Below are 20454 nucleotides of genomic sequence, written 5' to 3'. Positions count from 1 at the left end.
CGCAGGGGCCCCGGCCCCCGCACCATAAACTCGCAGGGGCCCCGGACGGGGCCTGCGCTGCGCACCATTTTGTCACAGCCAGCCTACTGTGCGGCGCGGCAGATCAGATGTATTGAGGGGCCCGGCCGGGGCCCCCCGGAGCGCGAGGCCCCCCCGCAATGCGGGGGCTTGTGGCTGGAAAATAATTCTGATGTTTTGCTGAATTAATTTTTCTGTCTATACCTCCTTTTTACGAATAGGAATCCATTGTTTCCTTACTTTTAATGTCTATTCCCTCCTTTTTAAATAATTTTTGAACTATTTTTTAACATTGTATTGTAACTGTCCAGTATTTTTCATAATTTTGTTTGTGTTTACATTTTGCCCCACTAGTACAGTATTCTGTTAGTGCATATTTGTGTCTATTTGTCTTTGTGAACATTTGTTATAACAATAAGGTGTCCCAAAGGGAATATTTGCTTGACTAAAGTGGAAGATTCTAAGCCTACTGTTGGAGGAAACTTGCGCAGTTTGGGTACAACAGAAAGACCATTGTTCATCCGTGATGTCATGTTCCAGCTCAATAGACCACTTATTTCGAGATGCGCATTGAGGGTATTTAGTGTCAACATATAAGCTGTGATACAGCGTAGAAACTAGGTGCGAGGCAGTGAGTGTGCGGAAGGCATGGTGCAGAGGGGCCACCACTGTAGGTTCCAAAGGGTATGATGGGGTGCAATCCCTGATCCCATGTCCAAGTTTGGCGTATAGGAAGCTTTCCATAGTAGTGGGAGGAGGTCTGGAAAGAGGTGCTGGGAAGTGCGAAATTTGCCATTAAGGTATAAGTCACCCCAGCATTGGATGCGGCGAGGGGCTGAAAGTTTTTTAAATATGCCCTCTTGCAACAATGAGAGTTCCGGATGATATATGAGAGGGAGTTGCGGAGAATACAGGCAGGGCCTTGTAGGCGCTCGGTAATCCGGGACCAAGCCTTGTTCGGGCAGTCCACAGAAGCTGGATGAGGCCCAAGTGTTCCATCCTTGGATAGTATAATACCTTCCAAAGGTATAGGGTCTGCAAACCAATGTTTAGTAGCAACATGTGGTGTATACCGGGGAGGGTGAAAGCAAAAATGGGCATAATGTGCCTGGGGCATAGATAGTATAATTCAAAATTGGTTATGTCAAAACCTCCCTGCGAGTATGGTCCCATGAGTGTGTCCCATTGTATGCGAGGTTGTTTGCCGCCCCATCCTAGTCGAATTAACTCAGAGCGGAGGGAAGTGAAAAAATGACGGGCAGGGTCATATGGGATATTAAGAAATAAATACGAGAATTTAGGAGGGATTACCATTTTAATGAGGGAGATGTGGCCACCCATGGTCAGAGGGAGCGCGATCCATCTAGTTATACACCAGGTAAAATGGTCCATCGTGCAGCCATAATTGAGTCTCATTAGCTCTTCGTGGTCTGTAGTAACACGTATTTCTAAGTATTTCGCATTGTCAGAACACCATTCGATGGGGAAGTCCGTTACAAACTGTGTGATCGCAGAGGTCAGTGGGAAGATCTGGCATTTGGCACAGTTGATATGGATACCTGAGTGGCCCCCAAATTTAATGAATTCTCGGAGCAGCAGGTTTAGGTTTTGGTGCGGCTCCTTGATATATAGGGTGATGACGTCGGCATAAAGGGAAATGAGGATTGGGTGGAGGAAGAACCAAAGGCCTTTTTCGTGATGGTGTTGCCTGATCTTAGCAGCCAGTGGCTCCATGGCAAGGGCAAAAAGAAGGGGCGACAGTGGACAGCCGTCGGGTGCCACGAGAGAGGGAGATTGATTGGGAGATATGTCCATTTATAAGTATCTTCACTGTTGGTGAAGTATAGAAGAGTCGCATCCAGGCCAAAAATCCCACGGGGAGTCGCATACATTGCAAAATAGTGAACAGGTAGTCCCATTCGCCAGAATCAAAGGCCTTTGTGGTGTCGAGAAATACCACCTCTAGAGACAACTTCGGATCAACAAGTTGAAGGATCGAGAATAGCGTCCTAAGGTTGTGGGAGGTTGCCCTTCCCGGGATAAAACCCACGTGGTCCGAGAGAACAAGGTTCTCCATTAGCAGAGTGAGGCAATTTGCTATGAGTTTTGCAAGGATTTTCGCGTCTGAGTTTATTAGAGAAAGGGGCCGATAGGACTCACATTGGTCGGCAGGTGTTCCCGGTTTCAGCAACGAGGTAATCAGTGCCTCTCTCATCGCAGCGGGGGGAATCTGTGTTTCCTGAGCCTCAAGAAACACCTCTTTTAACACTGGGAGAAGTTGATCATTATAGGTTTTGTAAAAATCTATGGGGAGGCCATCTGACCCCGGTGCCTTGCCCGACTTCATCTGCATGATGGCTGCGTGGAGTTCATCGTCTTCGAAAGGTGCCGCCAAAGTATCCCGATGGTGGTCACCTAGCCAGCCCAATGCTATATCCTGGAGGTATTGAGAAAAATCAGGGGGAGAGGTGCGGCGAGAGCTATAAAGATCAGCATAGTATGTGGTAAAAGTATTTAAAATTTCAAGACTGTCGCTGTGCCGTATCCCACCTCCATCAACCACTCCAAATCATAGTTAGATAAGCTGGGTTGTCTAATATCATTCGCCAGTGCACAGCCGGGTCGTTCGCCTTCACCGTACCAGCGGGCAACAAAATATTTGCCTCTAAATTTGACTTCTCTGTCTGCAGTGGTAGTGTAGTCTGTAATTATTTCTCTGAGTGGGACTCTCTGCGCACCAGACCCCGCATCCCACATAGCAGTTTCAAGTTGCGTTATCTCTGTTTCCAGGCGACTCAGATTTCTGCGATATCTTTGAGTACACAAAAGCTCTTTGACATGCATGAGCCACGTATAGTGGGCTTAAAGGCCTCCGAAATAGTGCCTACGTGATTACCCGTGCCCTTATTTCTGGCAAAGAAGTCGGCAATTTCCTCTCCAATTTTAGCCTGAAAGACAGTGTCCAACACTACCTCTGTCACCAATCTCCAACAGCGTGGGGTAGCAATTAAATTGTGGAGACTATCTCTAGGCATACCGGCGCATGGTCCGAGTATGTATGAGCCAAATGTTATACCGAGTGGATCCACAGGGCCACCCCTCAGGAGCAGACCCAGTAATCAAGTCTTGACCATGTCGAGTGTCCAGCTGTATAGAAGGTGCCTTTCCTGTCAGTTGGATGTACATATCGCCACGCGCCAACGAGACCGTGATCAAGAAATAATCCAGAAAGGGTGTCTTGGGTGTTGGTGTAGTGGTGAGGAAGGGCATTGGAACGATCCATAGATGGGCGGAGGGTAGTGTTAAAATCTCCACCTCATATGACGTAAGTGGACCCCACCTTGAGTTTGTGTCTCCAGAGAGTAGTGAAGTAGTTTGGGTCGTCCATGTTAGGGCCACAGCAGCAAGCTAGGGTAACTGATTGTGCGCCCAGTGTACCCCAGAGCAGGCAACTTCGACTGGAGGGATCGCTAAACGTGCCCCCCAGAATGAAGGGCGTATTTTTTAAACTAATATAAGCGTGTCTCGTGAATATGACGAGTACGAAGAGAACACTCGGGCAGAGGCCCATTTGCTACCAAAAACAGTTAGGGCGGCGGGGGTCAATGGGTGTTTCTTGAAACATTGCTATTTGTATATGATGTCTATCGAGGTATGCTAATACATGTCACCGTTTACGAGGGTCACGTAGGCCTCTGACATTCCATGTTATCAATTTAATGCGTGGTTGTTCAGTGTGAGTTGCCATTACTTGTGTGTCATACAATTATGGTGATGAGGACAATGCGCATACTTTGTGTTCGTGCCTGTAGGTATTAACAAGTTTGTATGTCATTGTCCATGATACATAATACGAAGACTTAACATTCGCATCTCAGTACCTTTCTCTAACAATAGCCCCAAAACGTCAGCAGTATCACAGCTGATAAACACCTATGACACCCCCACCCACAACAGCACCCCAATCGGGCCGGTACTAAGTCGCCCACCCAGACCTATCGAACAGTATAGCCATTCCGTCTAGGCCAGAGAAGCCCAGTGGAGCAATAGGAGAAGATAACAATAAGAAACGTAGAGATAGGAACAATTTGGGGATCTCCCATAAGGGGGGGCGCCAGTGGGCCTTAAACCTTCCCGCCTCCAAACCTCTAGCCGCATTGCAGTCCCCGAATGTCATGGAGTGACGGATGGGGGGAGAGTGGTGGGGGGGAAGGGTGCCTGGCGATGCATTGTACGAGTCTACTATTAGGAAAAAAAGAAACATCATATGTCGAATTATAATCTACTAATATTGTTCAAAGCCCAACAGGGCACTTAGCTGTCTGCGACCATCTTGTGGAAGAGAAATTCCATCGGAGGGCGAAAGGGGCCCCATCGGGAAGGGGGCCGATGCTACGACTCCCAACTTCACAGGGAAACAGTTCAGTAAAGTTAACATCAAAGGATGGAGAAGGGGATCTGGAAGGATCATCCTGCGGCGGCGTACGTCTTTGGTTGGCTTTCAGAAAGTCCTCCACCTACTGCAGATTCGTGCAAAAGATGTGTTTGCCATGACTCGAAATCCGAAGGCGTACATGGTACATGAGGGCATATTCTATTTGAGCTTTGTGCAGTTTCTTTTTGACGGGAGGAATTTGCGACGTGCCTCCTGTACTGCCATAGTGAAGTCTGGATATATGCTGAACATGGTACCCTAAAATCGTAGTGGTTTCTGCTCTCTGGTATTCTTCAGTGAAGCATCACGGTCCCGATAATTTAAGAGCCAGGCTATGATGGGCAGTGGAGTCTCGTCTGCGGCAGTCGAGAACCAAGGGAGCGATGGGCGCATTCTACCACCAGCTGCGGCGAAAAAGAGTTAGCACCAAAGGTACCAGTTAGGAGGCGTTCAACATAGTCCTCCATACGTCCCGTGTTTGTGCTCTCAGGAATGCCTATGATGCGAATATTGTTCCGGTGGCTTCTTTCTTCTATGTCTTCTTTTTCGGCAGCGATTACTTTAAGGAGTTTGTCCATTTTCAACATCTGTGAAGTGGTATCTTCGTTCTCGAATACGCGGCGCTCAGCTTTTTTCAACTGTCCAACGTGTTTGTCAACTTTCTGAACAATCTAACTGATTGTTCATCGTGTCCATTTTCTCGGAGAGGTCAGTGAGGTTGTGCTGAACGGCCGGGAGTAGTGTCTTTACGTCATCTGGCAACACCACTGCACTGCGGTCCCGAATTTTGTAAGTACCAAATGTGGCTCAGTTGACCTCTCTCTATTGCCCCTGAAAGCAACCTAATTTGCATTGCTTCTCTGTTTTGTTTCCCTGTTTTCCTTCCCAACAGGCATACTAACTGGTAAACCAGGCAATATATTGTTAAGTCCTGAAGATGATCCCTTTGTAAATTGAGCACGGGATCGAAACGTCGACTCCTTCTAGTAGACATACAGTTAATTATTGTATATCATTGCTTGTATGTGCTACTCTGGGAAATACTGACAACACTGATTTAAAACAGTGCCCAGATTGCTCACCTTCTTTGCCTGAAGAACCTTTCCTTTTACTACACCTTTTTTTTCCCCATTTCTTCTTACCTCTTAGTACGGTACAGGACTGTGCCTTACTGCAACAGAAATGTTTGCTGTCAAAATGTATTCAAAGTACTGAACACTTGATTTGATCTATAATAAATTCCTTGCCCGGCTGGGCAAAGGAAAAGTATATAGCAGCCTATTGTGGTCTATATAATATTTGTTGTGAAATATTGCTTACGCTTAGGACCTTTGTTTTTCGTAAATTAACTGATACCCATGGTCCATAGCTACCTATTGGGTCCCCCTTGTTTTACAAAAAAAATGCCATGCTATGGTGGCATGGTAGCCAAGTTCAATTTTTTTTGTTTTCCAAAGAGAAATTTCCAAAGTGGTGACCGTCTGGCGATAGGGGCCCACAGGGGAGGCACGGCGGGCAGTGCCGTCCCACGGCGAGTGTCCGGGCTTGCGTGGGAAACACCGCCGTAGGTGGAGTAGCGATCGGAATAAGAAAGAGAAATAGCATGCCCTTACCAGCAGAGTGTTCTTCCTCTTGCATGAATCAGAGCTTCTGTTTGTCACATCAGCAGCCCCGATTGAGGTGGATTCGGTGGGGAGGCGGTCTTTACGTGCGGGATTGGGCAGGGAGCGGGCTTAGTTTAATCAGGGCCTTCAGCCACGCTGAATCCCCGGGGCTCAAGTGGCAGCCGCTCAGGTATTCCGGCACGTCACTCCCGCAGGTTGCTGCAGTTCGGGAGGTCGTTTTAAATAGCTTCTGGGGCCAGGAGAGTCACGATTTTTCTCACAGGGGTTCCAGATGGTACAAGGAGCATATAGATTTTGGCATATCGCCGTTTTGACGGTAGAATCAAGGATAATTAGCGGATAAGGTCGCCAAGCTTCCTGAGCCTCACAGATGGGCGGCCATCTTGGATGTGCGCCACCTAGCGCCCCCACATTAAATGTGTTTATGGTCTTTGTTACCGCTTAATGTAGGTTTCTTTAATTTCACTTTTGTTAATTCCAGCAGGGTCAAAGTTCATATGATGTCACTTCATATGATGTCGTTGGAATCAAAGGGCATGTCACGTCAATTCCATTGCCCCTGGCATTTGGTGAATCGACATCCATGGACTTGGAACCTCTTTTTAACCAAAAGTGTTGAGTAAAAAAGAACAATGTTGGATGGTCTGCCATGCCATGCTATGGTTAATTTACGAAAACAAAGGTCCTAAGCTTAAGCAATATTTCACAACAAATATTATATAGACCACAATAGGCTGCTATATACTTTTCGTCTGCCCAGCTGGGCAAGGAATTTATTATAGGTCAAATCAAGTGTTCAGTACTTTGAATACATTTTGACAGCAAACATTTCTGTTGCAGTAAGGCACAGTCCTGTACCGTACTAAGAGGTAAGAAGAAATGGGGAAAAGAAAGTGTAGTAAAAGGAGAGGTTCTTCAGGCAAAGAAGGTGAGCAATCTGGGCACTGTTTTAAATCAATGTTGTCAGTATTTCCCAGAGTAGCACATACAAGCAATGATATACAACGGCGGTACTCATAGTATGGCCCGCGGGCCAGTTGCGGCCCGCCAGACCTTCCCTTGCGGCCTGCCAGACCTTCCCTTTAGGCCCCCCAGACCTTCCCTTGCAGCCCCCATTGAAAACAACAACAGTCAGGGACTCGGCCATTCCTGCTGTTGTAATTCCTCGGGGGCGCATTTGCCAGGAAAAGGTCAGATGGGCATGCGCAGACAAATAGTGTCTCACATCACCCAGCGCCGGTAGAAGCAGTGTGTGCCCAGCTGAAACGGAGTCGAGATTCACAGGGCCCTGGCACTAATTGCAGCATCCTCGCCTCTGAAAGCAGTAAGTTAGGCCAATGCCATCATTGTTATTGCTGGCCCCATATTTTGTGGTTTTCTGTTGCAAAACTCCTTGTTCATGCACCCAAAAAGTAAAGATATCCTTTGTGGTTTTCGAGGGGGCTTAAAATTGGGCAGAGATATGTATGTGTTTATCTTCGATTCATTGCGAGTGGTTAGGTTTTACATATTAATTTAGGTGAAAGTGACAGTAGATGGCGCTGTTGCTGCTATCTGTGACCAATTTATCATCAGCTGAAATTGACTTTTTATGTGAGTTTGTTCTCCCCGAGATAACAGGCAGGGGGTTTTAGTGGGCCAGGTGCTTCAAAGTAGGTGCTGAGACGATAGCTATTGGGCCTTCATTTTTGCCTTCAGGGTGAAAAAATATAAATATCAACTCGGCAGCAACTACTGCTCAGAAAGCCTTTGTCAGTTCAAATCGACTGCTTTCATTCTTTCAGTCTCATCATTTCAGACCTCAAGCGTTTTCAATATTATATACAACAAAGCCATAGTTTTTGTATATTTATCTTTCATTTTCGGTCCCTTAGATGAATCTCAATTCAACAGCAGCACAAAGCCTTTGATGTAATTCCAAATAGGCTCGTTTAAGTTTGTTCACAGTTTCATCATTTCAGAACTGAAGCATTTTCAATGTTATATATTATATACAACAAAGTCATAGTTGTTGCTTATTTATCTTATGCAACTAACTATCAGGGTCTCCATTTTCGCCCTCATAGTGAACAAAAAAAAATCTTATCTCAGTTAGCATCATTGCGCAAAGATTTTGATGTAATTTCAAATATACTAGTTTTAGTTCTTTCACGGTCTCATCTTTTCAGAGCTGAAGCATTTTCAATATTATAATTTTTATATACAACAAAGCCATAGTTGTTGCTTATTTATCTAATGCAACTAACAACCATTGGCAAAGCCAATAGTCCCGACTTGTTGCAGGTATAATGTTACTGGTTGTATCTGATATATCATGACAAACAGCAAAATACCAGTAGGGTGGTACACGATGCTAAGCACAGATTTTGTTTACATGTTTTTAAGCCATGCCCTTAATTTTATCGGTCATGGCCCTTTTAGAGAACCCCCAGGTTTTTCATCCCACTTAAAGACCTGTACCCAGGCGATCCGTGTCAGTTATGTGTATACATCGCCCTAGTTCGATCTAAAAATCTATGTTTAGGTTTTGTTGCGTGTCTGTTTATAGTAGAGAAATACCGCTATTTAAAGAGAGAGCGAGACTGACTGAGACTGACTGACTAAAAGAGAGACTGAGAAAGAGAGAGAGACTGACAGAGAGAGTGAGAGAGAGACTGACTGAAAGAGAGAGAGACTGACTGAGGGAGAGAGAGAGAGACAGACTATGAGAGACAGACTGACACAGAGAGACTGACTGACAGAGAGAGAGACTGACTAAGAGAGAGGCTGACTATAAGAGAGAGTCTGACTGACTGACTGAGAGAGACTGACTGACTGAGAGAGAGACTGACAGTGAGTGACTGAGAGAGTGACTGTGACTGAGAGAGTGACTGACTGAGAGAGTGACTGTCAGACTGAGAGACTGTCTGACAGAGATACTTACTGACAGAGAGAGAGAGATGGACTGAGGGAGAGAGACTGACAGAGAGACAGAGAAAGACGGGCTGAGAGAGAGATAGAGAGAGACTGACAGAGAGGGAGAGAGAGAGAGAGAGAGAGACAGAGAGAGAGAGAGAAACTGACAGACGGAGAGACTGACTGGCTGAGAGAGAGTCTGACTGACGAGAGAGAGAGAGACTGACTGACAGAGAGAGAGAGTCTGTGATGGAATTGGGGTCAAAGTGTGTATGAAGCTATGAAATGCCTCTTAAGATTGCTATTGTCTGCTAAAAAATGTATTGTCAAAATGTGCTCTTTGTAGTTACATCTGCTTTTGAAATACAGCATTGCATAATGTTCTGAAAAAGGGTTTTTTTACTCTAGCCCCGCCCCCCCCCCCACTGACCCTGCCCCTTCTGGTGCGGCCGTCGGCCACACACCACACTGTAATTTTGGCCCCCGACAGAAAGTTTGTGAGTACCTATGATCTACAATAATTAACTGTATGTCTACTAGAAGGAGTCGACGTTTCGATCCCGTGCTCAATTTACAAAGGGATCATCTTCAGGACTTAATAATATATTGCCTGGTTTACCAGTTAGTATGCCTGTTGGGAAGGAAAACAGGGAAACAAAACAGAGAAGCAATGCAAATTAGGTTGCTTTCAGGGACCATAGAGAGAGGTCAACTGAGCCACATTTGGTACTTACAAAATTTGGAATCGTAGTGCAGTGGTGTTGCCAGCCGGCGTGTTACTTGAATTGAATAAATCTCTCGTTGATGGGTGATTATCCTCTTCTGCCCGCACTGATTACTCGGTTACCTCACATGGATGCAGAGGTAAGTGGGGGCCCCATGCTACCGGACCTCGTTATTCGTGTCTATCTTGCAGGCCCTGCACGCCACAACCAATCGCTGCACATCAGTGCCATACCTAGTACATGGTCACGCTGGCCTCCTTCTCACCCTCACGGAGGACCCAGCTAGTCACGGTTAATCGCCCACCAACGAGAGATCTCAAGCACTGCTATACTGCAGTCTCGCGAATTGTAAATAACAAGTGTGGTTGATTTTACGTCCCCCGAATCCCCTGGAACCCACTTGCATTATTAGTTAATGGTTCACTTAATTGCACTAAGCACCAGGACTTCAATTTAATATATTCAATTCAAGTAACACGCCGGCTGGCAACACCACTGCACTGTGATTCCGAATTTTGTAAGTACCAAATGTGGCTGAGTTGACCTCTCTCTATTGCCCCTGAAAGCAACCTAATTTGCATTGCTTCTCTGCTTTGTTTCCCTGTTTTCCTTCCCAACAGGCATACTAACTGGTAAACCAGGCAATATATTGTCAAGTCTTGAAGATGATCCCTTTGTAAATTGAGCACGGGATCGAAACGTCGACTCCTTCTAGAAGACATACAATTAATTATTGTATATCATTGCTTGTATGTGCTACTCTGGGAAATACTGACAACATTGATTTAAAACAGTGCCCAGATTGCTCACCTTCTTTGCCTGAAGAACCTTTCCTTTTACTACACCTTTTTTCCCCCATTTCTTCTTACCTCTTAGTACGGTACAGGACTGTGCCTTACTGCAACAGAAATGTTTGTTGTCAAAATGTATTCAAAGTACTGAACACTTGATTTGATCTATAATAAATTCCTTGCCCCGCTGGGCAAAGGAAAAGTATATAGCAGCCTATTGTGGTCTATATAATATTTGTTGTGAAATATTGCTTAAGCTTAGGACCTTTATTTTCGTAAATTAACTGATACCTGTGAGAAGTTGGCCTGATATGCAGTGCTCACTATTCTAGTGATCACTATGTATCCGTCCAAACAACCCTTATTGATGATTGGTTGTAAGTCAACCTTATAGACCAGCTATCCTAGTAGCATGGACAAGAGCAGTCTTTAGGCTAAACTCTAGAGGGCGTGTTAAGCCAGCTGTTATACCATCACATATACCCCTTGAACACCAAGTGAAAGGACACCACACAAGTTGTTATGAAAATAAAAGGATATTTATTTATAACACAACAGCCCTGGACTCTTTATGAGGACAGGGTGATAAGCACAATACAAAACTCTTAAAGAAATACTGAAAGTCGCACAATTTACACAAATGCCCGAGGGGCACGAAAAACCATATACTATGGAAGTGGAATGCCAAATTACTACCAGGTAAGTACTACTCTCAGAGACTTTAGAAACGCTAGGCCTACAATGCTGAACCCTTGGATTAGAAGCAGGAGGCCTAGGGACGTTGTGTGCAGAGTGGGAACTCTCACGCGTAATGCGGGACAAAGTCTATGGATGCTAGCAAATGCAAAAGTTAGTGTTCTCGGGCGAACCCGACTAGGTAGGTCAAAAACGAAAGTGGATCTAGACACTTAGAGAGTTGGACTACGCTGGAGCACCGTGGTACTCGGTTTACCTAGCCCAGGGGCTGCGGCTGCATAGGGTTCAAGCGTCGTCGGGTTTCTTCGTTGACGAACCAGGAACCTGAAAGAAGAAGTTGCTGGCAGGCGACCAGTGAAGATGGTTGATGTGATCCAAGCCTGGATCGATGATGGAGACGACCTGTAAGCAGAGGGGACCAAGTTCTGAATCACTAGCGAGTGATTAGATGGGCACCAGGATGGCACCGGATGGAGTCACCTCGACCAGGTGAGTGGGCGACGCTGGGCTCTGCAGTCTCTCGGACCAGGAGGCGTTGTCGACGACCAGGGTGGAGGTGCGAGCTGTCCCACAAAGGTATCTGCTGTCGGCGATGCTGGGCCCAGGATTGGGACAACAACTCTTGGCAAATGCAAGCCCACGCGGTGGACTCAAAATGGCGTCTGGGGTGGACCAGGAGGGTCCGGGGTGCTCCTCGGTTGGAGGGGAGCAAGGTCCAGTCTGGAGCAACCAGACCAGCAATGGAAATGTCGTAGTTCGTTGTCAAGAGGGCTACAAGCCAGCAGGCAAGTGGCCGGACAACGCGGTGAGCAGCAAAGAGCAGAAGGGCCCCACGCAGATCTCGTGGATGCTGGGGGGCTGAACTTCGATGCTGGAGCTGCTCAGGGTTAGGGCTTCTCAAACCCCAAAGCACTCACTCAAGGATCCCTCGGCGGTCGTGCTGGATAAGCGTAGTGCAGTTCTGAAGATGGCCGGTCCCTCGAGGTCTCGTCACACCCACGAATCTCAGCTGGGCTGATGATGCAGGTAGAGGTCAGAGGTGCCAAGGAAGCCGGGTCTCGTCGTGCTGGTCGGTCTGGTTCCGGAGGAAGGACTTGCAGCAAACCGCAGGTTACTTAGTTGGTGCCCGCTGATGCAGGGTGACTACTCCTTAGTCACAAGGGAGAAATCTTAGGAAGAAGTCTTGAGTTCCTTTCGTAGAAAGTAGTTTCAGGATTCAAAGATGATCTAATTTGGGAGGGTCCCCGCTCCCACCTTTATACTAAAGAAAGGGGCTGGTACGGGACTAGGTCCTGCCCATGGGTGGGACCAGGAAGGGGGGTGGTTACACCCCTCTCCCATGCCGGACTTTCCCCAGCTCAGGGGCTGGTGTGCCCCTGGAACTGGTTCAAGCCGGCCTATGCATAGGGAGCACCGGGGTGCCACTTGCAGTCACCTTCCTATTCAGCCCTGCCTACCCAGGATACACAAAACCCTGTCTGGGATGGTGCTAGCACCGCCCCTGACAGGAAACCCTTTGTCCAAGCTCTCCTCGCTGGAAGGACTCCCAGCAGCAGGAGGTCAGACTTGTGTCTGTGGTGGCAGCATCCTTGTTGTGATGCTGAGGCTCGAGTTAACTTTAACCGGGGTTCACAGTTACATGCATGTTGTGTCCCTCTAGAAGGGTGGAATGCTAACCCCGTCGCCAGAATTGGCGAGGGGTTAGTATTCCAATTCGTATGACACCTTACTCGACTTGTTTTGATAAAGCGATACCAGAGTTGGCATATAACCGCGAGGATTATAATGCACTTAAGAGTATATGGTACGCGTTATCATGGAACAGCTATTAGGACTTGGTTCCGCAAGCTGCAAATGGGCTCAGCTCATGCCAGAGCACCATCTCACATGATTCAAAGCACTCTGCCTTCAAGATTGTTAAGGCCTGCCATAGGAGTGACTGATAGGAATACATGTGTCCATTTTAGGGTTAGATATAGGTATACTATATCTACAGCAAGGGGTGATTACACCACCTTGCCCCAGCTGTTGTGCAGCCAGTTGTGTCAGATTTAGATGGCCAGCCAGGGGTGGCATAATACATGCTGCTGCCCCTGGTAGGCCCTGGGTACACCTATGCCCTGAGTTACAGGGTCTGATAAGGTGGCCCAGTACCAATTGGTAAATGCACCTAAGGTACATGGAATCCATTTTACAGAGAGAGCAGTAGGCCTGGGGTCCTGATTGGCAGGGACCCAGGCCAACTATGTCAAAAACCAGCTAAAACACAAGGCAAAAAGTTGGGGGCAACCATAGTCAAGGGCTACCTTCCTACAATACCCATGGTCCATAGCTACCTATTGGGTCCCCCTTGTTTTACAAAAAAAATGCCACGCTATGGTGGCATGGTAGCCAAGTTCAATTTTTTTTGTTTTCCAAAGAGAAATTTCCAAAGTGGTGACCGTCTGGCGATAGGGGCCCACGGGGGAGGCACAGCGGGCAGCGCCATCCCAAGGCGAGTGTCCGGGCTTGCATGGGAAACACCGCCGTAGGTGGAGTAGTGATCGGAAGAAGAAAGAGAAATGGCATGCCCTTACCAGCAGAGTGTTCTTCCTCTTGCATGCATCAGAGCTTCTGTTTGTCACATCAGCAGCCCCGATTGAGGTGGATTCGGTGGGGAGGCGGTCTTTACGTGCGGGATTGGGCAGGGAGCGGGCTTAGTTTAATCGAGGCCTTCAGCCACGCGGAATCCCCGGGGCTCAAGTGGCAGCCGCTCAGGCATTCCGGCACGTCACCTCCGCAGGTTGCTGCAGTTCGGGAGGTCATTTTAAATAGCTTCTGGGGCCAGGAGAGTCACGATTTTTCTCACAGGGGTTCCAGATGGTACAAGGAGCATATAGATTTTGGCATATCGCCGTTTTGACGGTAGAATCAAGGATAATTAGCGGATAAGGTCGCCAAGCTTCCTGAGCCTCACAGATGGGCGGCCATCTTGGATGTGCGCCACCTAGCGCCCCCACATTAAATGTGTTTATGGTCTTCGTTACCGCTTAATGTAGGTTTCTTTAATTTCACTTTTGTTAATTCCAGCAGGGTCAAAGTTCATATGATGTCACTTCATATGATGTCGTTGGAATCAAAGGGCATGTCACATCAATTCCATTGCCCCTGGCATTTGGTGAATCGACATCCATGGACTTGGCATCTCTTTTTAACCAAAAGTGTTGAGTAAAAAAGAACAATGTTGGATGGTCTGCCATGCCATGCTATGGTTAATTTACGAAAACAAATGTCCTAAGCTTAAGCAATATTTCACAACAAATATTATATAGACCACAAAAGGCTGCTATATACTTTTCCTTTGCCCAGCCGGGCAAGGAATTTATTATAGATCAAACCAAGTGTTCAGTACTTTGAATACATTTTGACAGCAAACATTTCTGTTGCAGTAAGGCACAGTCCTGTACCGTACTAAGAGGTAAGAAGAAATGGGGGAGAAAAAAAGGTGTAGTAAAAGGAGAGGTTCTTCAGGCAAAGAAGGTGAGCAATCTGGGCACTGTTTTAAATCAATGTTGTCAGTATTTCCCAGAGTAGCACATACAAGCAATGATATACAATAATTAACTGTATGTCTACAAGAAGGAGTCGACGTTTCGATCCCGTGCTCAATTTACAAAGGGATCATCTTCAGGACTTAACAATATATTGCCTGGTTTACCAGTTAGTATGCCTGTTGGGAAGGAAAACAGGGAAACAAAACAGAGAAGCAATGCAAATTAGGTTGCTTTCAGGGACAATAGAGAGAGGTCAACTGAGCCACATTTGGTACTTACAAAATTCGGAATCGCAGTGCAGTGGTGTTGTCAGCCGGCGTGTTACTTGAATTGAATAAATCTCTCGTTGGTGGGCGATTATCCTCTTCTGCCCGCACTGATTACTCGGTTACCTCACATGGATGCAAAGGTAAGCGGGGGCCCCATGCTACCGGACCTCGTTATTTGTGTCTATCTTGCAGGCCCTGCACGCCACAACCAATCGCTGCACATCAGTGCCATACCTAGTACATGGTCACGCTGGCCTCCTCCTCACCCTCACGGAGGACCCAGCTAGTCACGGATAATCGCCCACCAACGAGAGATCTCAAGCACTGCTATACTGTAGTCTCGCGAATTGTAAATAACAAGTGTGGTTGATTTTACCCCCCCCCGAATCCCCTGGAACCCACATGCATTATTAGTTAATGGTTCACTTAATTGCACTAAGCACCAGGACTTCAATCTAATTTATTCAATTCAAGTAACACACCGGCTGGCAACACCACTGCACTGCGATTCCGAATTTTGTAAGTACCAAATGTGGCTCAGTTGACCTCTCTCGATTGCCCCTGAAAGCAACCTAATTTGCATTGCTTCTCTGTTTTGTTTCCCTGTTTTCCTTCCCAACAGGCATACTAACTGGTAAACCAGGCAATATATTGTTAAGTCCTGAAGATGATCCCTTTGTAAATTGAGCACGGGATCGAAACGTCAACTCCTTCTAGTAGACATACAGTTAATTATTGTATATCATTGCTTGTATGTGCTACTCTGAGAAATACTGACAACATTGATTTAAAACAGTGCCCAGATTGCTCACCTTCTTTGCCTGAAGAACCTTTCCTTTTACTACACCTTTTTTTTCCCCATTTCTTCTTACCTCTTAGTACGGTACAGGACTGTGCCTTACTGCAACAGAAATGTTTGTTGTCAAAATGTATTCAAAGTACTGAACACTTGATTTGATCTATAATAAATTCCTTGCCCGGCTGGGCAAAGGAAAAGTATATAGCAGCCTATTGTGGTCTATGTAATATTTGTTGTGAAATATTGCTTGAGCTTAGGACCTTTGTTTTCGTAAATTAACTGATACCCATGGTCCATAGCTACCTATTGGGTCCCCCTTGTTTTACAAAAAAAAATGCCATGCTATGGTGGCATGGTAGCCAAGTTCAATTTTTTTTGTTTTCCAAAGAGAAATTTCCAAAGTGAGGGTTTGGTTTTGAAAAAAAAAACAATGTATCTGATGTGCTAGAAGTTTTTTCTCTCCTAGGGGTGCCCTAAACAGGACAAGAAAAAAGAGAAAAGAGTAAGATGAGGTCAAAAGATCCACCTTAAGCCTGGCAGGGCTTCTGATGTCAGTTGTCATTTACATGCCAGTACGGGCGTTTGTCACTTTAAACACACTGTTCAACCAAGAAGCTGACAAACTGGGTATTCCCCAATTCGTGCCTAATGTCTCATTACCGCCAACCTCTAAATAAATCCTTAGGGTGGGTAAGATCCTACAAAATCACCTGTCCTAGGTCTCATGCCTCTTCTGGGCTGTCTGATATTGAACTCGTCGAAATTCACTGAGTTTGCAGCTTAATGTGTTATCCACTGCAGTCTGCAACACATAAGTTAAGTCACTTACTCAAAGCAAAATACATCTTGTGCCTTTAACTAGGTTTTGTTTCTTAAACACTAGCATTGGAGCACTTGGATGGAATTAGGATAAGATTGCAGCGATACCTATTAGTTCTGGAACTAAAGGCAAATATTACATAGAGTGGACATAAGAGTAAGAAGAGGGTTCCAATGGATTTGACCCAGAACAGGTTCTAATTCTGGACTCTTCCGCCACCTTACTCCTTGGAAGATCTCACCAAGTAAGACAATTAATTAATGTTATCAGTAATACGGGGCAATGCGAATCATGCAAATTGTAATTGAGAGCAAAAAAAGATGATTGGAGTGAAATACACATTACTCAATCAGAAAACTCTCCAGTGCATACTATCAGATTCAAGTCCAGAAGAGGGGTAGAAATAAAGACCCATATTTACAATAAATACTGCAATGCACCGCATATGTACCGCTGTTCTCCTCTCTTCATATCGTTGGCTCGCGTTATACTGTCAAAGTAGGCATATTTGCACCATGGTGCAAGTGGTTAGCATAGTTTGTGTGCTGGAAGCTGTCCCTTCCTTCACGAAAGCTATGCTCAAAGGCAATTTTCTCTATGTATATGTGCCACAGAATGCAGCATATATCAAAGACGAAAAATAAAAATAAGGAGAAATAAAGGTGTTTCTACTTGTTATGCCAGGTTCGGAAAACTGCAGGATTTTGGCATAAATCCATGTCTACAAGTCTTTGTTCATATATATTTGAGTCAAAATCCATGTGGGATTCACAAGAACACCCATGTGCCAAACAAGGAACGTCTCCCTAATGCAAAGTAATACAAGGCAGTACACTACTCTGCATTGCTTTTCTTTTTCTTACAAACAAAAGCAAATCAAGATTTGCAGTATTTTTTTTTTTCGTGGAGTTTTACATAAACTTGGCCCAAAGGTATTAGAGCGCTTTACATGAGCACCAGTTTCGTTACACAAGGACACATTAATTTATTTTTGTTAGGCACAGGGAGATTAAGTGATTTGCCCATAATCACAGGATGTTGAGCGTCATTGCCAAGACTCGAACCCGGTTCCCCAGATTTGAGCTCGTCCTCCCTAGCCGTTAGATCACCATCTCTAAGCTTGGTTTGTAAATCTTAATAGAAGACTTTTCGTTGGATCTACATTAAAATAATAACACAAACCCAACACAAACTCCAACACAAACTCTTTGTCAATCAGTCGCGAAATACTTTGCGTGCCCTCAGAGTGGACCAGGTGCAAAGCTACAAGGCACCCACCAATTACTGGACACATACTGTTTTTGTTTTTTGCAGTTTTATACAGCACAAAACTTGGGGGCACTTTACATGAACACCAGATTTATTTTGAAGTTATGGGAGATTAGATGATGGGCCAAGATGCCAGAAGTCGAACCTTAGGTCCTCGGTTCCAAAGACAGCAGCTCTGGCCGTAATGCCCTGCGCCTCTAGAAGAAGCAGGTGAGTACGGACAGAAAAACAAGTGTACGAAGATGATCATGTTTCACATTCAGACTTGATTTACACGACTGCACCACATCTTACCTGCGGTACCAGGCTGACATGGATATTACAGAAGTTATCTCTTTTAACTCTGAACTGGAACTGCCTGAATGCTTCAACAAATGCCATTCCTTCAATGTCTCCAATAGTGCCGCCGAGCTGGAAAAAAGAGAAGGGGATATTTGTCATGCACTGAAGGATAGAACAAGGCAATTCAAAAGATGTCTCCTACAAGAGAGATGCCTCTTCTGTTGGTCCTTTATTACGAGAGGTCTGTAATCCTCAATAAAAAGAATTATGATGTCCACAGTACCATTATTATTCCCCTAGAGATTGCAGCTGCAGAAAACAGCTCATATCTCTATGAGAAACGGTGGGGAGAAAGAGGAATTACCAGAGCCGGTAGGGTATTGTGGCTGATGAATACAGCCCTTTTGCATTCTCAAAATGAGAAATGGGCTGTTTGCGAAGGCAAAAAGTAATTTTGGTATGCATTAAATGTGCACTGCGATTCAGTAAAACATTATTGAAACGCAATTCGGGTTTGCGACTACAGTACGATTCAGTATTTAGATGGAGCATGTTTGAGACACCCCTTCCAAATATTTAATTGCAATGGAATGTATTAATGTTTTACTGATTAACGAAAAGTAATCAAGGGTGAATGTTGAAAAAAATATTTTTTATAGAAGGCAGTGGTCCAAGGGACCACTGCTACCATTAAAACATTTTAGTTATAAGTTTAATAATTTTTTTGTAAACGCATCACATTTTCCTTCGAAGAAAACCATTCTTTATTTAAAAGCAATCACAGACAATACCATCCCTGTGATTGCTGGCATTCACAGAGAGTCAACATTTGCGTCCTAACTCATTATTATTCATGAGATAGGTCGAATTGTGACCCAATACGAAGCAGGTTTTTTCAAACTGATCTATTACTGCAAAGATCAATTTGCAAAAACAGAATGGATTCTTTAAAATTTGGTGTGCAGTCTGCGATGACTCTTACCAATTCCATTCTTGGTACACCTCTTCCTTAGATCCTTTAGTAATTTATCGTGTTCAGGAGATTATTAAGATTTAAACTGGAATCGCCATTTATTTTGAACCTTTTAAGTGAAGTGAGCCCCCAGCATTGTTAACTCCAGGTTTGCAAAATTAACAACCAACACTGCAAGACCCCTTAATGAGGCCCTTAGACAAGCTCAAAAAAGTGATCTATGTAAAAAATGCATGAAACAGAATTTGAGGAGATATATTTAAGGGACAGCAAAACATTCGAGTTTAAAGCTCAAAGTCCACTTACACAAACAAACTCAGCCATTCAAAACTAAGCACAGTTAATATTTATGACATGTCTTTCCATGCCTCCTAAGTTTGTGTCCACTTTTTCCAATCAAGTAAACTGTTGTTTTACCAGGCGAGCTTGAGGAATAAAAATCAGGACAAAAAAATATGGCAAGCATGGAATGAGGCAGATTTTAGAGACAGGTCCCAAATAGTTAATTGTCATTTGTGCATGTTTACTGTTACATGCACTGGCACTTTAAAGCCAGACATATTGGTTTTGCAATGCTTGTTCAAGTTGGAAGGTCACTTGAACAGCAGGGTCTGGGACGCTATGTGTTTACAGAGAAAGAATTCAGGGGCAGATTTACGAGGACTGGCGCTTCCCTGCATTTCAGCAAGTAAAGATGCGACACGGAGGAATACCCTTGCGCCACCATGGATGTGTCACATTTACAATGCGACGCACCTTGGCACAAGGATAGCCAGATGCGTGTCGCATCTTCTGGCGTAAGGGCAGCGCATTGATGGAGTTGTGTTGCAAGCGTGACACGACTCCAGCAATGCCCAGGAGCGCCCTATGTCTAACATGCTGCATCACTCTTTATGCCTACTTCAAGCAGGCGCAGGGTTTTGATGCAGAATGGACGTAAAAGTGAGTCAGTGAAATCTTGCTGGTTTCAATACGTCACTTACGGGGCTTCCTTGCAATGGTCCGCCCACCCTGCATACATTATACCTGACGCAGGTATAATGTAGCGCAGGGCTTTACAATGATATGCATCTCACTAGATGCGTCACGTTGTAAATCTGTCGAATGGAGGCTCATTGTTTACGACGACGCTGCGTCACAGAAGTGATGCAACGGTCGTAAACATGTCACAAGGGGCTTGTAAATCTTCCCACAGTGTTTATATTTCACCTTTTCATCACCCCTCTCCTTTCTCCTACATCTTCTCCTATCATCAAAATTTTGAGTTTGAAAGCTGGTCTGCAGAGCAGCGGCCTTGGCAGCTGGTAAAACTTGCCATTGCAGT

General features: G+C 45.3%; 1 protein-coding gene across 2 annotated transcripts in view; it reads right to left on the bottom strand.

The window, feature by feature from the left end:
- The window catches only part of CTPS2 (CTP synthase 2), a 1454337-nt gene that overhangs the window by 1160669 nt on the left and 273214 nt on the right, over positions 1-20454 (bottom strand). For both annotated transcript variants that reach the window (XM_086934328.1, XM_086934329.1), the window contains exon 5: positions 18170-18286. In XM_086934328.1, coding sequence (XP_086790454.1) covers positions 18170-18286 — 117 coding nt within the window. The remainder of the gene's footprint in view (positions 1-18169; positions 18287-20454) is intronic.

The sequence above is a fragment of the Lissotriton vulgaris genome, chromosome 8 (assembly GCF_964263255.1).
Source record: "Lissotriton vulgaris chromosome 8, aLisVul1.2, whole genome shotgun sequence".
Classification (NCBI taxonomy): domain Eukaryota; kingdom Metazoa; phylum Chordata; class Amphibia; order Caudata; family Salamandridae; genus Lissotriton; species Lissotriton vulgaris.
The sequence above is the reverse complement of the archived record's forward strand: the minus strand, read 5'-3'. Positions and strand labels throughout refer to the sequence as shown.